We start from the raw sequence: 20946 nt of genomic DNA, 5'->3' as shown, positions 1-20946 counted from the left end.
GAGTTCTTTTCGGCTTTTGTGAGGGATCCTAACTCTTCCTTTTTAGCTTTTGTGAGGGATCCTAGCTCTTGACAGCAGTTCTCGCATATTCCTTTGCATAAATTAACTTTCTGTTCTAAATCGATGACTTGAAACTTGAAAGTCACGTTTCCCATTTGTCAACTCGATCAGTTTAAAGTTTAAAATTTGATTTTTTAAACTTTAGCTTACTCTCTTTAAAAAGTTAATTAGATACGTACTTACTCATTAATTAACCAGATTTCATTAATCCAAAATAAATGTATGTATATATATTTTAAACCAAAATAAGCATATATATATATATATATATATATATATATATATCCTTATTAAATATTTGTGTGTTACTAACAAATTATGTCAAATATTATCTAACTGTTGACTTTTGGCTCTTCGATTGACCTATCAATAATGTATGTGACTTTTGACTTTTCTTGAGCTTGCAATGTGATGAGATGAATAATACAATCATGTCTACTTATTTTCTCTCGTCTAGCTCTCTCAACTTTCTTTCTACATATATTATTACATAATATGTTATCAGCACGACTTGCTTTTTTTTTTTTTTATATCTCGCTTTACGTGTTGTCATATATTGCACACCTCGTTTTTTTCTTTGTTCCTCTGTTGGTGTACCTTATATTTAAGAGGATCATGGTTTATAAAATTTTGATGGATGGATCGGTGGGGACTTATTTCGCTACGAAGTGTAAATTGTTCTTTCGATATTAAAGGTATTTATCAATTCTCTTTCGAAGATTTTCTTGTGGTAAGGAATCTTTCACTTAAAAGAATTGATGATCATATTGTAAGATTTTAAGGTACGCCTCTCTCCATCATCCTTTTTCATTTTATAGTGCTATACAAAATGTGTATATTTGAGCTTGCTATTTTGCAGTTCTTCTAAAATTATACCAAGTTTATGTTAGACCAGAACTGAGAGATTTTAGATACTTCTAAAAAATCCTTTGATATTCGACAATTTTAAATACTTCTTCCATCAAATTCCAAAAAAATACTGATGATATCGACGTCAAAATCTATTTAAATCTTCAAGGATAGTCTATCGGTTTCCAACGTCGAGACTTCTTTTGAGAATTAAATATTCGGATAAATCACATTCATAATTTAATCAACACAAAATTCATCACATCAAGATAATGATAAGAGTAAACTTGCCTGACAGTCCTCACTATATATGATAATTTCGTCTCCGAATTAATTGGATGCAATCGTTTCCCAACCCATAAATATTTTTCTAGATATTAACAAACAATTTAAAGGTGTTTGGCTGGGTTTATAAGCCTAAAAGCAGCTTACTCGAATCGTTTGTGTAACGAACATATAAGTTAATTTCCGACTTATAAGTCAAAATCTGAGAAATTGAAAATTCTAATTTTTTTAATGACTTATTTTTATTTTTTAAATTTAATTTTTCAAGTACGTAGAGGATCACTTTAAAAAATAATTTATAATAATTTATCATTATATAATAAAGTTATGTCCCACTTCCACAAATAATAAACACTTTTTTTTAAGTTACACCAAACTACTCCTATATATAATATGTAGTAGGATATAAATATGAAACCCAAACAATATCAATGGGATAAAGTAATACCACTTTCGATTTATTTTATTCGTATGAAACAAGAAAAATAGAATTAAATGAATATATATTGATGAGCAGGGTTGGATAGCTCAAATGTTTAAGAGTTTATTCTTTGTCGTCCCTGCTACTAATTTATAAGGTTATAAGCCATTTCCGTAAAAAAGAATATATATATATATATATATATATATATATATATATATATATATATATATATATATATATATATATATATATATATTGACTGGATCAGGATTCTTGACAAGTGATTGATATCGACTATTTTTTTATAATATAAAAATATCAATTCTAGAAATTTTATGTGCATGATCTATGACTCGTTTAGACAGAGACCGTGGAATGTTTTCTTTTCATATATGAAAGAGCGTATAGATCGTGAGCGTATAGATGGTTAACAACTGCTTTGTACGACTGTACATGTCGTTAACAAAGCTCGGGTTGGCTTATCTCTCATATTAGTTTTTATCGTGTATTAATATTTTCTTTTTGTGTAAGTACTTTTTTATTTCAAATAACAAGAAAAGTTTATATGCATAAAATCTCATTATTATTAGTATAAGTAAAATCAATCATACATTACTAACTAAATTTGAAAAAATATATGGAAATATTTTCTAGGTACCTAATATTTTCCTTCACGTAGTTTTTAAAGAATTATAAAATTCGTTTGAATACACGGCTCAAAGTTACTTTTTTTTATCAAGCATTCACAATCCTAGAAGATTTGTAATCGTTTTCAATAGAATCAAATATAGACCATTGAGTTATATGCTACTATAATCCGGATGAAAAAGATCTCAAATCATGCCGTCGAGTGTGCAACTTCGAGTTGTCAATTATATACTCTATGAAAATGATTAAATAACACATCAAGATGTATACTGCATTACTAGCAACCCATGTCAACATACTTAGATATTATCAAAAAAAATAAAAGTTACACATCGGATCGAGTGTTACACTCCTTTTATTCCGAATCCACGTCCTTGTGGCATTATCATATTTATTATTTATTTATTTATTAATAACCCTCATACAATTAGCCATAACATTATTGTTTGCCCTCCGACCTCGCGATCCAACTCGGACATCAGTTTATGCTGCAGTATTATTCAAGAAGAAATTAGTAACGTCAAGTTTATTTATGTATTTTGAATGGAAATTGATCACAAATAATGAGAGATAGACTTACGTATTGCAGTCAAATTTAGGATCACCAGAAAACAGGAAAGGAAGTCCACATTTTTCAGGGAGAGAATCGATTCGTGGAATACGAGCAGCAGAATCAGGATACTGAGAAATCACACTATGGGCGCACGAACAGTATTCCCTCCTTTACGCCCTCGTCTTGAGCTACGAATACACAGCTCTATACGCGTCGCAGCACTGACCAGATGGCTCCGGCTGATGCCCTGCAATAAAACTATTGCACTCGGCTCCTGTTTGTTGCACCGCGGGTTCACCGCATATAGAAGCCTCCCCTTTCTTCACCATGATATGGGCTGTCACCACCAACAGTATCACCAAGTAACAAATTCTAGCCATTAGTATATATCTCTGTGAACACAAATGTATAGGATAGGTTCTGCAGATAGACAAGGTAGTATTTATAGGATGATCACGGGCAGGGGCGGATATAAGAAGAGGCATGAGGATACGTGTTCCCCTCAATTTTCTTTTAACATTTTTTCACCATTCTTAATTTTGTAAAAGTATAGAAGTGCCCTACAAAATTTAAAAATATATAGGTGTTTTTCAAAAATTTGCTTGGTGGCCCCCAAAGTTTGAATCCTTGATCCGGCCCTAATCAACTTTAACTAACAGTTGGTAAGTGAAATGTGGGTTGATTGATTGTGAATTCACCATTTTGATGCATGTGCCTTACGTAGTCGATCTGTGATATATTTGCTTTTAAGCTTCAGGAGAAATTAACTATACAAGAGTAACTAGAAGTCTCAGGACGCCAACCACATGACTAGCAAGTTGCGACTCTATATGTTCATGCATAAGTATGATGTGCCTAAGGTGTTTGGTTTGGTTTCGGTTCAAACTCTCATAGACTGAGATGAGATTGATCGGCTAGCATGTATATTAGGCCCTTTCATGAGATGAGTATCTTGGCTTGATGCTAAAGATCATTACTCTTTAGGCACGTAAGAGCTATCTCCAAAAGTTTCATAATTGACTTTTAAATATAACTAGCTTATAACCCGTGCAATGCACGGGCGGTTATAATATTTGCTATTTTATCGTATATATTTTAACTTAAATTAATATTATTGTGAGAATAAAATTATGATAGAATAATATGATTAAATAAATTTTTTATTTAACTAATGACAAAATTCTTAATAGTTAATTTCGTCAAATGGCTAATTAAAAATTAGGTCGAGTATATATATTTTACTGAGAATGTTAAAATACGGTTTTTTTCATGTTATAATTTAAGAAGATCTATAAAATCAGATATAAATCAACCGATCAATCTTTTAATATTTCATTATTAGTAATTAATAATATAGTATGGAACATATTAAGTTAAAAAAGACACGTCAAACCAAATATCAATCCATCATACTAATCTAAATGTTTGGTTTAATAGATAATAAAATATATATTATAACATGTTATAAATTAAGGAGGTTTGTGGTCGAATACCAACCGGCTCACCGAACTCGACTGACCTACCGACTAACTGAACTTTTCGTTTCGGATTTAACAATATTATAGTAAATATGTAGCTCGTGTTAATTGTAGAAGATCCGTTTTTTAGTTAAGAAATTTAAAAAAGATAACGTGTTTTAGTTAAAAAAGGTAATTACTATGTTTCTCGATGTTATTTTAAATGATGGAATTTTTTTAGTTAGAAAATATATAAAAAAGATAACATATTTTAATTAAAAAGAATAATTGGTATATAGATAGGCCCGTATTTTGGCCTAAGTACCGACTGATCAAACTTTCAATGTTTCGGCTTTAATAGTATAATAATATAGATATATAATATCTTTTTTATGTGAATGTTGCATGTGTTATTTTTGGAAAATCGATTTTTAAATTAGGATTCTGAAAAAGATAACGTGCTTTAGTTAAAAAAAGTAGTTGCCATGTTGTCCAATATTAATTTTAGAAAATTGAGTTTTTTTAGTTAAAAAATATAAAAAAAGATAATAGATTTAGTTAAAAAGATAATTGATTATATAAGTAGGCTCATAATTTGGCCCAAGTAGCGACCGATCAAATTTTTAATGTTTCGGCTTTAATAGTATAGTAAACTAATATTATTGTGAGAATAAAATTATGATATATGTAGCCCGTGTTAATTGTAGAAGATCCGTTTTTTTAGTCGAAATATATTAAAAAGATAATGTGTTTTAGTTAAAAAGGTAATTAATGAGTTTTTCGATGTTATTTTACATAATGGAGTTTTATTTGTTAGAAAATATATATAAAAAACATGTTTTAATTGAAAAGAATAATTGGTATATAAATAGGCCTGTATTTTGGCTTAAGTACCGACTGAGCAAACTTTCACTGTTTCGATTTTAATAATATAGTATGATTGGGTATATATTTTTTAAAGTTTGACTTTAGTTTTTGGTATAGTCAAATAGGTCCTATATTGGTTTTCTGTTTTGATATTCTATTTATTTTATGTTTTGATTTATGTATATTTTGCTTGAAGCCCATTAATTTTGTTTGAAACCGGCTAATTATAAAAATCCGTATAAAAGCCCGTGTATCGACCGATCAAATTTTTAATGTTTCGGCTTTAATAGTATAGTATTTTTTTAAGATTTGAATTTAGTTTTGGTATAGTCAAATAGGTTTTATATTTGTTTTATGTTTTGATCGTATATTTGTTTTATGTTTTTGATTTGTTTATTTTTTTTTTTGAAACCCACTAATTTTGTTTGAAACCCGCTAATTATAAAAGTCCGTATAAAAGCCCGGGTGACCGACCGACTTCAATAGTATAGTATAAAAGCGATTGTATATTTGTTTTATATTTGTATTTGTTTATATTTTGTTTTAAGCCCACTAATTTTGTTTAGAACCTGTTAATTATAAAAGTCGGTATATAGATAGGTCTGTATTGGCTCAAGTACCAACTGAGGAAACTTTCAATTTTTCGATTTTAATAATATTATAGTATGGATATTGGATGGGTATATATTTTTTAATATTTGACTTTAGTTTTTAGTATAGTCAAATAGGTCCTATATTGATTTTCTGATTTGATATTATATTTGTTTTATGTTTTGATTTGTGTATATTTTGTTTGAAGCCCACTAATTTTTTTTGAAACCAGCTAATTATAAAAGTCCGTATAAAAGCCCGTGTATCGACCGATCAAATTTATAATGTTTCGGCTTTAATAGTATAGTATTTTTTTAAGATTTGAATTTAGTTTTGGTATAGTCAAATAGGTTTTATATTTGTTTTATGTTTTGATCTTATATTTGTTTTATATTTTGATTTGTTTATATTTTTTTTGAAGCCCACTAATTTTGTTTGAAGCCCGCTAATTATAAAAGTCCGTATAAAAGCCCGCGTGACCGACCGGCTTCAATAGTATAGTATAAAAGCGATTGTATATTTGTTTTATGTTTGTATTTGTTTATATTTTGTTTGAAGCCCACTAATTTTGTTTAGAGCCCGTTAATTATAAGAGCCCGTTAATTATAAAAGTCCATATAAAAGCCCGCGTACCGACTGTTTAGAGCCCGTTAATTACAAAAGTCCGTATAAAAGCCCGCGTACCGACCGACCAAACTTTTAATGTTTCGGCTTTAATAGTATAGTATAGATATGAAAAATATGACTCTTACTAATTTAGTACAAAGTTAAGAGCGTGAGCTTTAACAACGCTCTCTATATTTTTTTTATATGTCATATTTTATTCATGTTGGACTCCACTATAACAAAGATTCAAATTCAAAAGTGGGGATGAGTTGGAGGAGAAATTATTTTATTGATAAAAATAAGTTAAGAACCTAGTGGGTGTTTGGCGGGGGCTTTTAAGCCCCGCTTCTGAAGTTTTAAGTTAGAAGCACTTATTCGTACCGTTTGTGTAAAAAGTCGAGGAGCACTTATAAATAGCTAGAATTCTTAGCTTTTGTTTCACGACTTCTACTTTTTTCCCAAACACTTTAATCACTTATAAGTCTTAACTAACTTCTAACTTTTACTTCATTTTTTTATTTTAAGTAAGAAGCACTTATTTTAAGCTCACCCAAACGGCCCCTAGTCGTGGCTCCTAAAAGAGAGGAGAAAGAATGTGCTCTTAACTTTTTTAAGAGCCACTAAGAATCTCTGGGAACTCTAATTAATATATGACTCTTTCTTTTTTCTTTTTTCACTTTGAGAACTTGAATAGAGAATTTCTTGGAGATACTCTAACTCCTACAAAAATTTTACACAAAATGACTTGATAGTTTAATCAAAATTTTTCATACTACAACTGTAATATCTAGCGGACCCATTATTTCACAGAGTTTTTAGTTTTACAAATAAAATTTTTCATCAAAGACAATAACAATTTTAATCAAGGTTGTAAAAATCGGAATTCGGATCGACTCAGTTTTGTGCTGAAAAAATGAGTACTCGGAAACGAGTACTCGGACAGTTACTCGAATATTAATATTTTTTTTATGCTCTAAATTCATTTTCAATCAAATTTTAGTATACAAATTACAAGTGTCTAAACTTGAAACTTAAGTATAACAACTTTTGTCATTAATACTATCTTACAATATAAAAAAAATTAAGTTTTAATAATTGATACATCCGTATTTCCAATTATTATCTATACTTTATTGCAAAAGTCAAATCCGAGTTTGACTCAGAGTACTCAGAGTCAAACCGAATTTTGACTCAATTTTTACAAAATCGTTTTTGGATGCGAGTACTCGGAATTCGGATCAGACGTGGTGTTAAAAACGAGTACTCGGGAGGTAATCGATTTTCAGAACCCTGATTTTAATCTCTAATCCCAGACCGAGTCGCTTTTGGCGACCTTTTTAACACCAATTAATAACATCATTAAACATCGAATATCGTGGTCGTCGTCGTTATTCATCTTCCTCGTTTTTTCTTAAACCAATGGAAGAACCTAAAACCTTGTGTGATAACATCCCAGCTCTTTTTTCGTCATTCGTAGACACCTTCGTTGATTTCTCTGTAAGTGGTCTTTTCTTACCACCAAAGCCCACCATATCTCCGCCGCAGAAAACTATATACACATCCCCAAATAGACTTATAGCCATTGGTGATCTTCATGGTGATTTGGACAAATCGAAGCAGGCTTTTCGGCTTGCGGGGCTGATTGATTTGAATGATCGTTGGTGTGGTGGGGATGCTACTGTTGTTCAGGTGGGTGATGTTCTTGATAGGGGTGGTGATGAGATTAAGATCTTGTATTTTCTTGAGAAGTTGAAGAGAGAGGCTGGGAGGAGTGGGGGGAATTTGATTACTATGAATGGGAATCATGAGATTATGAATGTGGATGGGGATTTTAGGTATGTTACTAAGATGGGGTTGAATGAATTTAGGGTTTGGGCTGATTGGTATTGTGTGGGGAATGTGATGAAAAGTTTGTGTAATGGGGTTTTGGAGGGTGGTGTGAGGGATTTGTATGATGGGGTGCCTTTGGATTTTCCGGGTGTTAAGGCGGAGATTGTTGATGGTGTTAGAGCTAGGGTTGCTGCATTGAGGCCTAATGGGCCGATTGCGAAAAGATTTTTGACGACTAATGTGACTGTGCTTGTCATAGGTGATTCTGTGTTTGTTCATGGGGGGTTATTGCCTCATCATGTGAGTTATGGTCTTGAAAGGATTAATGAGGAGGTGAGGGATTGGATTGGTGGGTTCAAGGAAAGGGTTTCGTCGGAGTTGGTTAGGGGTAGGAATTCACTTGTTTGGTTGAGGAGGTTTTCTGATGAGTTGGCCAAGAATTGTGATTGTTCTACTCTTGAGCATGTCCTTGCAACAATCCCGGGAGCTAAGAGGATGATTATGGGACATACTATTCAGGAGAAGGGGATTAATGGGGTTTGTAATAATAAGGCAATACGAATTGATGTTGGGATGTCAAGAGGGTGTACAAATGGGTTACCGGAGGTTTTAGAGATCAATGGGAAGTCTGAAGTTCGGATCTTGACATCTAACGCCTTGTATCGCAATGGGTATAAATCTTCAATTGAGACAGATGTTATGAAAGGTATTGGTTTTGGAATTCCTCAGCATGGACCTAAACAAGTAGAGGTGAAGGCATAATTATTGTTAAAAACACAATGACACCCTTTTGTGGATTTTTATTTAATCAAATCCACACTAGACAGACAATAGGATTGGATTTGTTAGAACATCATTGTGAATTTATTATTTCTCTCATACTATGTAGTGTTGACAAATGTGTGAACTACTGTGTACTTGTCACAATTTCATCCAATAGTGCTTCATGATTAAAGTTAGGACACTATTGTGTTATTATGAATCTGATTTTCTGTTTTGTGTTCTTTTATACTGAATTTTGCTTAGCCTGTGGCTTTAACGCGATTTGCTTTTACTTTCCTCCACCAGACTTTTTATATTCATTCTAGTTCCAAGTGAAAATTAAGGAAAGCTAGATTCTTTATTGTACTCTGAATCCCAGTCACTGTGTTAGGTTATTAAGGCTTTTCAATCATGCTAGGATCATGAGCTCTGTGTGTGTGTTGGGGGTGGGGGGCTTGAACTATATAGCCTTGCCACCTTGGCTGTTTGTAGTTTATCCTTGATTGAATTAAGTAAGCCATTTTGGTCAAAACTTTATGTATCTAACTTTATTACAGGATTTGGCTTTGTCAACTGCAGTGCAAAGTAAATTTCTATTGATGTTTCTAATACCCTATAATGTCATGCTATCTTCTTACTGATTGAATGTCCATTCTTGAATCACAATGATACTCAGGTAAGAATAACGTCTTACTCTGTATTGTAGTTACATTATACAAACATGAATTTGTGCTCATAGCAAAGTGGGCAAACATTATTTTCTTTGACATGAGTTGGGCAAGCATTGAGTTACCAGTTTGGACCCTTTCCTTTTTCGAACGTAGTTATATGCCAAAACCTGTTGTAACAATCTGAAAAATCTTAATTTGACTGAAATCATGGAAATCAAGCAGAAGCTACTATAACCTTCAGTATGGCGGCTGTAGCCCTTACTAAGTGGTTGTGAAAAGTGTACTTTGAAGAGTATCACCCATTTTGCTCGGTTTTGCTAAATATATAACTAAAATGAAGTGCCTAGCGTATTCATCATGCCTTGTTTGAGTATCGAGTTTCGAGGACACTGAGTTCTTTAGGTAAAGTAAAGACTCTGCACTATATAGGTGTGTCCTGGTATGATACCTTTGTATAGCTTTCACATATGTGCATTAGTAGTTGCCTAATATAGTGAGATAAACAAGTATGGAAAGAGCTGGATGCTTGATGATTAATTAAATATAGATGTATTAGGAAATAATAATCTTAAATCAACTAAGCTTCACAATTGACGTAAAATATGTAACTTATTCTATTTTTTTATATTGCAATTTACGTTAATAAACAAAATATTTACCCCCCAACATCTATCACTTCGCTAAAAGTGTCGCAAGTCGCTAGAGATCTAGATATTTGTTTTAGCTTCTTAAATTTTGATTTACTTATCTTCTTCTCAGCAATTGCATCTTTATATTTGGTTCACAGGAAGATTACTACTGTACTCATTTATGTTTAGAGTCTGCAGTTTTTTGAAGGAGTTAATAGGATGTACATTTTAGGTAGATTTCTTACTGTGGTTTCTCACACTAAATTTTTTGCAAGCTGTAGTAGTAGAGTCCTTGACGTTAAGAGATCATCTCATGTACCCTTTTAAAATTCTCAAACTGCACTCACAGTAAAAATACACATTGTCTGCTGACTAAAGATCCTATGTCTGCACTAATTTTTAGGTCCTCTTGTTAATGATAACATTAGTATCCCTACTGATGTTTTAATCATTTGAACAAGTTTTTTTTTTATAATCTTTTTGTAACAGCTCTTATAGTGTGGAAAAGTTGGAAAGAAATGGCTACTTTTGAAACATGATTATTGTTTATAGTAGGAAGATAGGTCAGAAGATTATCTCATATTAAGGTGATTATGGCTGCAACCTCTCTCTTTCTTTTTGTGTGTGTTTTATATTTTCATATTAGTTCACATGTATATGCAGATATGTTGTTAGTAATCTGAGTTTTCTTTCTTTCTGCGAGTAATCTGAAATAACATCAGGGGTTGAATCATGATGTGTACTCATATTGTCAAGACTCGAGGTAGTTGAGGTTTCTCATTCATCTCGGTATGTTATGGAAGTGTGTTGATGATTAGGTTTTAGAGATTGATGGAACCTGAAGTTCAGGTCTCAACTTCAAGTGCCTTCTAGCAAAGTTAGGATGATCAATTCCAGACTAATAAGTAATGACAAAGATTTGAACTTATTTATCTTATCTGAATACTTATATTAGCCTATTTCATTAAGGAGTTGTAGCTGGAGTTCGGAAAGTATTCTGTAAAGAGATGTCTAGCTGGAGTTCTCACAATGTTGTTTTTAAGCTATTCACATATCCTGTTTTTTTGTTCTGTAGTTGGTACAACTTAGGCTTTTGCCATTGAACAATAAGCTCTTAGGTTCTCTGGTAACAACTTTGGACAATCTTTCGTTTTTTACTTTTATTTCTTTTACAATGCAAGGAATAAGGAAAGCTTGAACATTTTCTGCATTCTGAGAAACATTTGATCTTTTCAGTCCTCATTTAGTGAAATATTCGACATTATGTAAAGATGTTTATGGCTCACCTTCTTAAAGATGCCATCTTCTCAGCTCAGAGCAAATACAAGTTTTATGCTGATAAGAAGCGTACTGAGGCTTCACTTCAAGTTAGTGACTGGGTATATTAAAACTGCAGCCCTACAAGCAGTTGCAGTTACGTATGTTTCTTGAGCTACAGAAGTTGATACAGATGAAACCAAAAGATATAAAAGTGAATTTGCTGTAGGAAGCTCCAAGTACAGCAGTTGCGAGGAAGAGCACCGTGCAAAAAACTTGTCAACAAGTGATGACACGAGATATTATGTAGGCTCAAGTTCTACGACAGAGCCAAAGACGTGTGATTGCCCTGAAGCAGAATTTTGTGATTTTGACAAGGATATAGATGAAAGATGTTCTTCAGTTGGTCAAATCTAGGCTTGTTATGATACAACTGATTGTATGTCTAGATTTTATGCTCAGATTAAGGTTTGTTCCCTGAATTTAAGTTGAGTATTAAGAAAACAAAACAAAGATCCTGAAACCAAATCCGATTAAGAAAACACAAATCCTGAAACCAATGTGCAGTCAAAACCTACAGACAGCACACAAGGAGAAGAAAGAGCACAATTGTATCTACATTGTTAAACGAACATATGGAATGCCTATCAACAATACTAGTTTCCACTTGCATTGTGAAAATTTGGCGCCTTTGTGCATTTAGAGCTTCACTTCTTTGTCAAAGATCCAACTGATTCGCGCAGTTCCTGCTTCCTTGGCTCTTCCTTCAGCTCGCTCTTGAATCCTCCTGATTCTTGTAGCCAACCCGCAAACATAGTCCTGAGCTTTCCGGCCTTCTCCGGTTAATCCCGTTGTCAAATCAGCCACTTTCCACCTACCGACGAGAAATTCTAGTATATCTGCATAGTCCTTGGCTGTGTAGACTTGAAGCCTCTGAGCAACAGCTGAGAAGTGGTCGAAAAGGTTTTCGTTTCTGCCATCATACATCAAATGAGCCGGCATGCTGATTTTCTTCTGCATCATGTCCGCCAAAGCCTGAATAGTCCCGTCAGGGTCAACCTCGAAAAGCTTCTCAACTATCTTGGTGTAAGCCGTTTCATGGCGTTTTTCATCAGAGGCAATCATGCCACACAGTTGAGCCAGCTTCAGATTCCCGTGCTCCTTGGCATGCCTGGCTGTGTTTCCATGCGAAATAAAAGTTGCCCTCTCTTGGAAGGATGTGAAGATGAATCCCAGATAGGGATTATTCTCTGTTTTTGGATTCTGACAAGACAGGAATTCAATTATGACACTTGAACAGAAATGTAAGAACTAAAAGCCATCGTGAGATTGCATATGAGTGTTATTGTAACATCCTAGATTCTACATAAAGATTGCTTTGAAAAAGTGATGTATGATGCGATTACAATAAAAGCTAAACATGAGCAGGGGCGGATCTATGATTCAAATCTTGGAAATTTTTAGAGGAAACTTCTATAATTTTGTAAACTTTAGAATGGTGAAAAAATGTCAAAACATTTTTTAGGGGAACACGTGTTCCACGTGCCTCTTACTAGATATGCCACTGAACATGAGGAAAGCAATCTTACCATTCCTGTTCCGATTAGATACTGAATTGTCTTCTCAATTTGCCTCATATCAACTCGACCCGAAAGGTAAAGATACTTATTGAGAAGATCCCCATGCCTGTTTTCCTCAGCAGTCCAAGCCCTGGTCCAGATCCCCCAAGGTGTAGTGCTTGCCCCTGTTTCATCTCTAACTCCATCCAGAGTATTGATCATTGTTTGATATGTGGGCAGAGCTTCTTCTGTGATCATGTCTCCCACCAATACAACGAAGTAGTCGTCTGGAAGCTCCTTTGCCCTCTGTCGAAGCTCCTCGACTTGATCATCAAAGCCTTCGGATGCTGGATTGGGCAGAAAGTCCTGAGGTTGCCAACAGGACTCTACTGGCTTAAGGAGAGGCAGAATGTTGCGCTCAGCCCAAGGCTCCAAGGATTTGAACATCTCGATCTTTTCCTCAGGCATGGAGTGTTTCACCTGGAAAGGTATTTCTCTTGGAGGGCTAAATGGCTTCTTCACAGCAACCCTGTTTCACAATAACACTGCACTTCATCAGCAACTCAAAATACAAAAAACTTAACATATCTTTCCTCCGTCCCACAGAGTTGTATATTTTTGGGACGGAGGGCTCAACATGCTCTTATAAAATATCAAAATACAAAAAACTTGATATATATTCCCTCCGTCCCACCGAGTTGTATATGTCTGGGACGGAGGGCTCAACGTACTCTTATAAAGTAGTATAGTTCAATAAATTATTTTAAAACTGTATAAAAACGAGTAGGACGGAGGGACGGAGAGCAGTGAAATTACTTGGAGGGGGAGTGTAGAGTGGAAGCCATGGAAACCTTAAAACATCCTGAACTGGGCAATCTAGGCAGATGAAAAGCAGGGCATCTCTGAGATTGAATAGCAGGATTCATCATCACACTGACACCCATTCTTCAGTGACAATTGTTAGTGTGTGTCTCCTCTAGAAACAACTTGAACTAGATTTGTCAGTAGATGTATACAACATGGTACAGTACATAGAAAGTGACAGTATATATAGATGCTCACACAGGCACACTGATATGAATATACCAGCAAACTACCCACTGTTTCAGTAAATATACAACTTTCTACAACTTTCTTTTTTGTACTATATGTTCTCAACAGATATATTACCAACTGTTTTCACCACGCCTCAAGGTTTCTGTTTACTGTGGGCTGGTTTTTAAGGGTGTATATTTATATTTAATATTTTTTATTTAAATATACAGAATATTATAAGCACTAGTGATTGATATTTGTTATTTTATTTCATATATTTTAATATTTAATTTATTTTGAAAATTTTTTATCTTAGAATAATATTTATGTTTTAATTGCAACTTTCTTAAATAACTAGTAATTTGCTTGGTGCTGTATATTTTAAGTGAGTGTGCTAAATAAATATTTTCATTAGACACATATAAAGTAAATTTCTAATAATTAAACTCGGCAAAAGTCTTATAAACAAAAAGGTTTGAAAGATATAATTTAATTAGGGGTGAGCATTCGGTAAAAACGGAACCGAACCAAATTTAAATTCGGTTAAGTGAAAACGAAATAACTGAAAGATCCCTATCGAAAATCGAACCGAAATTTATATTTCGGTTATTACTGAAAACTGAAATTTGCCAAAAATTCTGAATTATAGAAAACAAGCACAGAAATTATAAATTTACAAGTCATGAATTCAAATAAATCCTGGCATTAAAAATCAAAACACTTCATCATAAGTCTATAAACTTGTTTATCATAGCTTCTTAGAATCACCGAGTCTTGTATCCATTCCTGCTGACTTGCTCAGTGCTAACTGCTAATGGCCGGCTGATGGTTGGTGAATGGACTAGTTGGAGAAATACAAGCTATTGGTAATTCCAGTTAAGTGATTATAACCGAGTTCACCTTGGTAAAAGGCATTCCTAAGGAAGGTGTGCATACCATAAAAACCTGCTTTGAGCAAGAAAATGGTGCAGCCTGCATGCTTTAATTGCTGTTATTATATCAAAACTTTTACATCAACCAATAAAGTCTTTGTTTTTGGTAATCAACCAAAAAGCTCCCTTCAAATATCTAAAAAAATTTCTCCTCTAATATGGAGTAGTGATTTGTCAATATAAGATGATTTTGGTTATTACTCACATAGTCGACAAGAAGATCCACACAACACGTGAAATTTGAAAAAAAAAATTAGGAATGTTTTGTTTTGTTTACCTTCTGATCCAGCTTTTCATACAAGCCAACAATCAATCCTACTATATATTCATTTTTTCGTTATTAATTACATCAGTTTTGTTCCATTACATATCAATACACTCGGTGTTTACCAACACGGGAAGAAGAAAAAGGTATACAATAAGAAAGTGAAATCATAACCCACGAGCCAAGAAGTGGTATTTTCCAAGAGAAATATTAAAAAAAAAAAAAACAAGTAAAAATCAATCACACAAATCTGTTAAATGGCTTCCTCCCAAATGCAGCAGGCATAGACACTGTTGAATCCACACTTCGATCCCCTATTGATGGCGGAGCTCGGGGCTTCTCCATCACCTTCTGACTAGCTGAATCCTTGCTAGACCCTTTATTCCACTTGAAAGAGCCCATGCTTGGTGCCAGAGGAAATGAAAACCTCCTCTTCGACGTCTGGCTTCCGGGAGTCCCTGGTGCACTGTCCTTCAGGTTGCTAGTTGGTCTTACTTTCGCTATTGCTGAAACAGTTGGAGACATGTAGTTTGGAACAGAAAACGGCGGGCAGCTTACCAAGCTGTCATCGTCTTTTAGTGGAACATCGTAAGGTGAATTAGCAGCAAAATTTCTTGATCTTGAATACTTCGTCATGTTGGAGCTGGTTGATGGTGGGGTTCTAGTAGGGGTAAACATTTGCCTTGTTCGCACAGGTGCAGCTGATCTTGATGATTTAGGTGTGGGCGTCTCAAGATTGTCGTAGCCAAAATTCTGTGGCTTGTAGTTACTGGTATGTGATCGCGGGCTTGGCTTGTGCTCAGGGGTCATCCTCATAGGTGCTTGAAGGAAAGTCTTCATGGTTTGATTTTCTGGTGGTTTCGAGGAAGGGGCCTGACGTTCCAACCAGGTCCACCACCAGGGGAATCCACCTGATACAATATCTCCTGGAGGTGATTGACCGGGCTTCGAATTGCCTTTCCACAGCTGATCATGGACAAAAAATCAAGAGTAAGAAGCAGAGACCAAGTCAAAATATGGACCAAAATGATACCTAAAAGTCTTTGCAGTGTTCGAAATTAGATGTCAGGATAACAAAATTAAATGATATTATCTTGCAATAGCAAATTTGTATCCTGCTGTTTGTCTATAGTTCAATATTTGCCAAAAGGAAACATTGTCTAGTTAACATACTAATTTATGTCCTGTGTAGGTGCATATATACATAAATGACAAACAATAAAATGTACAAAATTAGCGTAACCCTCGAAGTAACAATTTTCAATGGGCATTAAAGTGACCGTTGGCCAGCAAAAAAGTAAATGATACCTGGTGGGAATATGCATATGCCATAGCCCTCTCTCTCTTGACGATGGCCTCCACCTTTTTCTGCATTCTTGCCTCTACTTCCTCTTTTGTTAGCAAGCTATCATCCCAGTTTTCATTGTCACCTGCCTCAGACTATAGATGATATCACAAATTATGAATTGCTTCTTGTACTATATATATATATCGTAAAGCTTGTAAAAAAACCAGAGAAGTATTCCTGTAATATTGGTTCAGCCTTACAAGATACACATCTTGTGTATGTTGATAAGAAAACTTCATCAGGTAAATGCTAAGAACATATATCATCAACATAGAATACCTGCTATACATGCAATTTGACACGATTTTAGAAGATCAAACATGTTAACTTACATTCCATTTGCCCAAGGTACTCTCTGTTTCCCTCTCATTCTTGTTGGCTTGGCGTTGGATTGCCTGGTTCTCTAGCATTTGGATCCTTCGTGACTGAATTTGAGTTTGAACCCTAACAAGGAGCTGCATATGTTTCATGGCATTACTTGTCTGACGTTTCACATTCTGTCCTCTTACAACCCCTTGAAGTCTTACAAGTCCCCTCAAAGCTCGAAAGCTTCTCCTTGCCTGTTGAATATTAACAAGTTATGTCTTTAAGGCCATCACACTGCCAATCACAAAATATTTACTTTTTCCAGGTGATTTTTCCCCAACATTTAAAAGGTGCCAAAAATAACTAAATAGGAATGAAGACAGTGACGAGATATTGTCTGTAAACAAAAAACTTAATTTATTTTGTCTGAAACATTTTGTTGTGCTATTCAAAGAGATTATTTTAATGCAAATTGGCTACTTCACCAAGACATGTTGCAACGAAGGTCTCTGTCAAAGAATATCGATCTATGTTGTGGTTTCTCTATAATAGCTAAGTTATACAGTTCTACTACATAAGATACGGAAAATAAATATGGAAATTAACTGAAGATATCTGTGATGGTTATTGTTGCTATAATCTTTATTGACTTGAAAGGGTTGTTAATAATCAACAATCTGAAACAACAAAAAAATGTTGTAAGCTTACCATATAACCTCTATAAGCTGCTTGGATCTTGGTGGCGGAAAGATGATGGTTTCTTAGAGTTGGTTCTGGTCTAGGGCGATAACCTCTGGGGGAAGCAGCCCTTGGAGTAGCAGCTCTAGGTGACGTGACACTTGGAGAAGCAGCCCTCGGGGAGGTGACCCTTCGAGAGGTAGCTGCCCTAGGAGAAGTGATCCTTTGAGAAGCATTTCTGGGCGAAGTAACCCGCAAAGACGCACTCCTTGGAGAAGCTGGCCTTGCAGGTAATGAAGGCGGTGGTTTCGGTAGCTCATAAGGCGTGGGAGGCCGAAATTGTAGTTGCTGTTGGTCTACTTCACCCAATATTTTTTCAATACTGCTTGGCTCTCTAAAGAGAGGAATAAACGATTTGGTTTCTGCATGCTTCAATATTCCCCGTCCCTTCTTTTCCTTGGAACTTCTTTTCTCTGATCCCTGTAATATTGATTGCTGATTAGGAGAAGCAAATAGATGAACCAGTAGTACTTGGAAGTATATCTGATTGGTCGAGCAAGTTGCTGAATTGCATCTTAGCTGAACAATTCCTAATAAAACTTTATCCAAATTATTATGAAATTTAGTGCAAGTGCCTCTTGGAGTGTAGGTGTTTTATTCCTTCTGTATGCACTTCTATCAAAAACAGAACTCCAATTCATGTGCAATATGTACAGCTTATCCCATTCGATTAATTTGCATACTTCAATATCTGTAACTACGTGGGCTGGCAACAAAGGGAAGTCACAACTCGGGGCAGTACAACACTGTCATAACATATTTATATCGAATGACATATTGTAAGATAATAATCTATAAGTTGCAATTAACAGATCTGCAGTTCAGTAGTTTCAAGACAAAACTCATTAATAGTCATATTTAAGTTTGTGCCGATTTATATCTGACCTGCAGATGTTAGAATCTCATCTATGCAAAAGAAAATAAAAAAAAATTCACATACTTTTTCTAGTTTCTCCTTGGAGTTGGGGACGAAAACCCTTTTGATAGCAGAAAACCAACTCCCTTTCCTTCCCATGTTCGTAGCATTACTATATTAACCTGTAAAGTAAGAAATCTTAGACAATTGGGTATGTCCCGATCCAACAACACAAAATTGTTTTCATCCCGACGTTATGAAATTAAACATCATATATGATACTAGAGCAACCGCATATCCCAAAAACTATGTGTCACCAAACTCACAGAACTCGAGACAAAAACAAAAGACAACATAAATTGAGCCACTAAAAAGTGCAGCCAAACTAAAATCTCCACAAAAGACTGTGTACAAAAATATCTTAATTCTGGCTCAGAATCAGCTGTTGGAATTGGAAAACAGAAACAAACAGACAGGGAACAAAATAGCAGGTGAACTTTTAACTATAGAATCAATTTAATTATTAAGTAAAAAACAAAACTGAACAGGAAGTTAGGACACATACCATATATATTAAGATAAGTCACAGAATCATGTAATAACATCAACTAAGATATCATCACAAGAACTGTAGCTTTCTCTTTTGGGGAAAACAAAGAGAAACAAGAACAGATACTTCAAAATATATACATACAACTCCAAAATTCACACCATGAATCAGATCAAGAATTGATCTTCAAGGAAAAAAACAACCCAGAAATATAAAAACATATAACAGCCTTCAGAAATTTTAAAGCAACTGGGGTCTTTAAAAAACCAACTTTTAGCTAAATTAAACACAGAATTGTGTAGTAAATATCCATGATCAAGGAAGAAACCTACCTTAGAGGCTTAGAGTGAAAAATAAGGCTACCAGAAAGCCTGACTGCCTTCACCAAGAAAAAGCTTAGCAAGAAAAAAGATGATCTGGGTGGTTAAATATATATTTATATGTATAAGTGTATGTAATCAGCCTGGCTTCTTTCTTTCATACCAACTTTTTGGAAAGGAAAGTGAGTAAGAAGAGAATAACAGGAATCCTTGTTCAATAATAGTGGCCTTTGTTTTTGTTTTTCTTTGTAATATTTATATATGTGTGCAAAACTTTAAATCATGTTGTTGGAAATAAAATTGAATAGCTTGGTAAGAATTTTACTTTACTTTTATTCTTCTTCTTCCTACCACCACCACCTTTAAACCTTTTATGCTTTTTTAAAAATTCTTTTGGTTGAACATCATTGATTTTGAAAGGGTGAGAAGAGGTTGGCCACCTTCTCACTCAATGGTTGTGTCCACCTTCAACTAACTTTACTTAAATGGGAAGACTATTTTTATTTTTGTTTTGTTAAATATAGGCAACAACAAATTTACAGTTCATAACATTTTTTACCTTAAAGAAAATATTTGTTATTTTTAGTGTAGAATCATATAGCGTAATATATGTAATAATTATAAATGTTCTCTATCCTATTTTTTTTTTTGAAAGTGAATTCTCTATCCTATTAAATGTTTAACTTTTTGATATGCAATCTAAGGTGCTAAATATATCATATCTAAATATAATTATTTCTTATAACATTTATATATAAGAGAAAAGTTTAGTATCTAGTTTAATATAGTATAAGAATTGATTTTCTTTAGCACATAACTATTATTTTTTACACCTTAGTATATGTGTCAAAAAAAACAAAATTAAGTTAAAATGAGATAGAATAAATATTTAATATAAGTGCATCATATTTGATAGATTATAAAATAACAATATTTTAATTATACTCCATTTGAATCCGAATCATAAATATATCCGAACAATATTATCTCAAACTCAAATTTAAATATATTAAAAGTAAAACAATATAATACTCGAATAGAAGTATGTCAAGTTCTCTTCGATCATTTTAGAGGCCTGACGGGAGACGCATTACATCATCTAGAACATTGATGTAGCACTTTGGTAACAGCTGTTAGGCCGGTACTAATCTAATCTTTGTTGTTTCTACGCTACTATAATTTATCATCATTTTTACTAGGTAAAATGCAAGTCTATGATGATAATCATTCTTTCTTACCAAATAATTGTTCAACCAAAGTGCACTGTTTGCCGCGTAAGGACCACGCCCAGGATATTTCTAGACCAAGTAATTTGTGCCGCGTTTTGAGTGAAGCTAAATTATTATACTATGGGTCTGTTTGAGAACGAGAAACAATTTGTGTTTCTGGATTTTGTTTTTCTTCACCTGTTTCTTCTGTGATTTGTTAACTATTCGTGTAGTCGGGGCTCAAGTTTTTTGAAAGGAAATTGTCAGCTATTTAAACTGAAAATTCCACAACTATTTCAAATAAATTTGGCATCTTTTCATGAGAGATGATACCTTTTTG

General features: G+C 34.0%; 3 protein-coding genes across 4 annotated transcripts; 1 reads left to right on the top strand and 2 right to left on the bottom strand.

The window, feature by feature from the left end:
- Positions 1 to 7643: 7643 nt before the first annotated feature.
- On the top strand, positions 7644 to 9179 carry LOC108199881 (shewanella-like protein phosphatase 2). The gene has a single exon (XM_017367890.2). It carries the CDS (start codon positions 7760 to 7762, stop codon positions 8930 to 8932), a length of 1173 nt encoding a protein of 390 aa, XP_017223379.1. The 5' UTR covers positions 7644 to 7759; the 3' UTR covers positions 8933 to 9179.
- Positions 9180 to 12004: 2825 nt separating this feature from the next.
- On the bottom strand, positions 12005 to 14078 carry LOC108199880 (stearoyl-[acyl-carrier-protein] 9-desaturase, chloroplastic). Its single transcript, XM_017367889.2, has 3 exons — positions 13865 to 14078; positions 13079 to 13577; positions 12005 to 12752 (listed from the first exon to the last, which is right to left on the bottom strand). Exons 1-3 carry the CDS (start codon positions 13990 to 13992, stop codon positions 12189 to 12191), a joined length of 1191 nt encoding a protein of 396 aa, XP_017223378.1. The 5' UTR covers positions 13993 to 14078; the 3' UTR covers positions 12005 to 12188.
- Positions 14079 to 15429: 1351 nt separating this feature from the next.
- On the bottom strand, positions 15430 to 19754 carry LOC108199732 (protein IQ-DOMAIN 14). 2 transcript variants are annotated; one of them, XM_017367676.2, is made up of 6 exons: positions 19411 to 19754; positions 18613 to 18710; positions 17643 to 18092; positions 16961 to 17188; positions 16589 to 16720; positions 15430 to 16246 (listed from the first exon to the last, which is right to left on the bottom strand). In XM_017367676.2, exons 2-6 carry the CDS (start codon positions 18685 to 18687, stop codon positions 15521 to 15523), a joined length of 1611 nt encoding a protein of 536 aa, XP_017223165.1. In that variant the 5' UTR covers positions 18688 to 18710; positions 19411 to 19754; the 3' UTR covers positions 15430 to 15520. The 2 variants fall into 2 exon arrangements, with proteins under 2 accessions (XP_017223165.1, XP_063938945.1); XM_064082875.1 differs by having other exon boundaries at positions 18613 to 18712; positions 19421 to 19543.
- Positions 19755 to 20946: the final 1192 nt, after the last annotated feature.

Source organism: Daucus carota, chromosome 8, assembly GCF_001625215.2.
Source record: "Daucus carota subsp. sativus chromosome 8, DH1 v3.0, whole genome shotgun sequence".
Lineage (NCBI taxonomy): Eukaryota > Viridiplantae > Streptophyta > Magnoliopsida > Apiales > Apiaceae > Daucus > Daucus carota.
The sequence above is the reverse complement of the archived record's forward strand: the minus strand, read 5'-3'. Positions and strand labels throughout refer to the sequence as shown.

What these genes read in the sequence shown, in the direction of transcription:
- LOC108199881 (XM_017367890.2), top strand. Translation starts at nt 7,760, where the DNA reads ATGGAAGAACCTAAAACCTTGTGTGATAACATCCCAGCTCTTTTTTCG.
- LOC108199880 (XM_017367889.2), bottom strand. Translation starts at nt 13,992, where the DNA reads ATGGGTGTCAGTGTGATGATGAATCCTGCTATTCAATCTCAGAGATGC. An exon ending in ACTCTACACTCCCCCTCCAA is followed by an intron (nt 13,578 to 13,864) that starts GTAATTTCACTG and finishes ATTGTGAAACAG; the next exon opens with GGTTGCTGTGAAGAAGCCAT. An exon ending in ATCTAATCGGAACAGGAATG is followed by an intron (nt 12,753 to 13,078) that starts GTAAGATTGCTT and finishes CTGTCTTGTCAG; the next exon opens with AATCCAAAAACAGAGAATAA.
- LOC108199732 (XM_017367676.2), bottom strand. Translation starts at nt 18,687, where the DNA reads ATGGGAAGGAAAGGGAGTTGGTTTTCTGCTATCAAAAGGGTTTTCGTC. An exon ending in GTACCTTGGGCAAATGGAAT is followed by an intron (nt 16,721 to 16,960) that starts GTAAGTTAACAT and finishes TATCATCTATAG; the next exon opens with TCTGAGGCAGGTGACAATGA. An exon ending in CATATGCATATTCCCACCAG is followed by an intron (nt 16,247 to 16,588) that starts GTATCATTTACT and finishes GTCCATGATCAG; the next exon opens with CTGTGGAAAGGCAATTCGAA.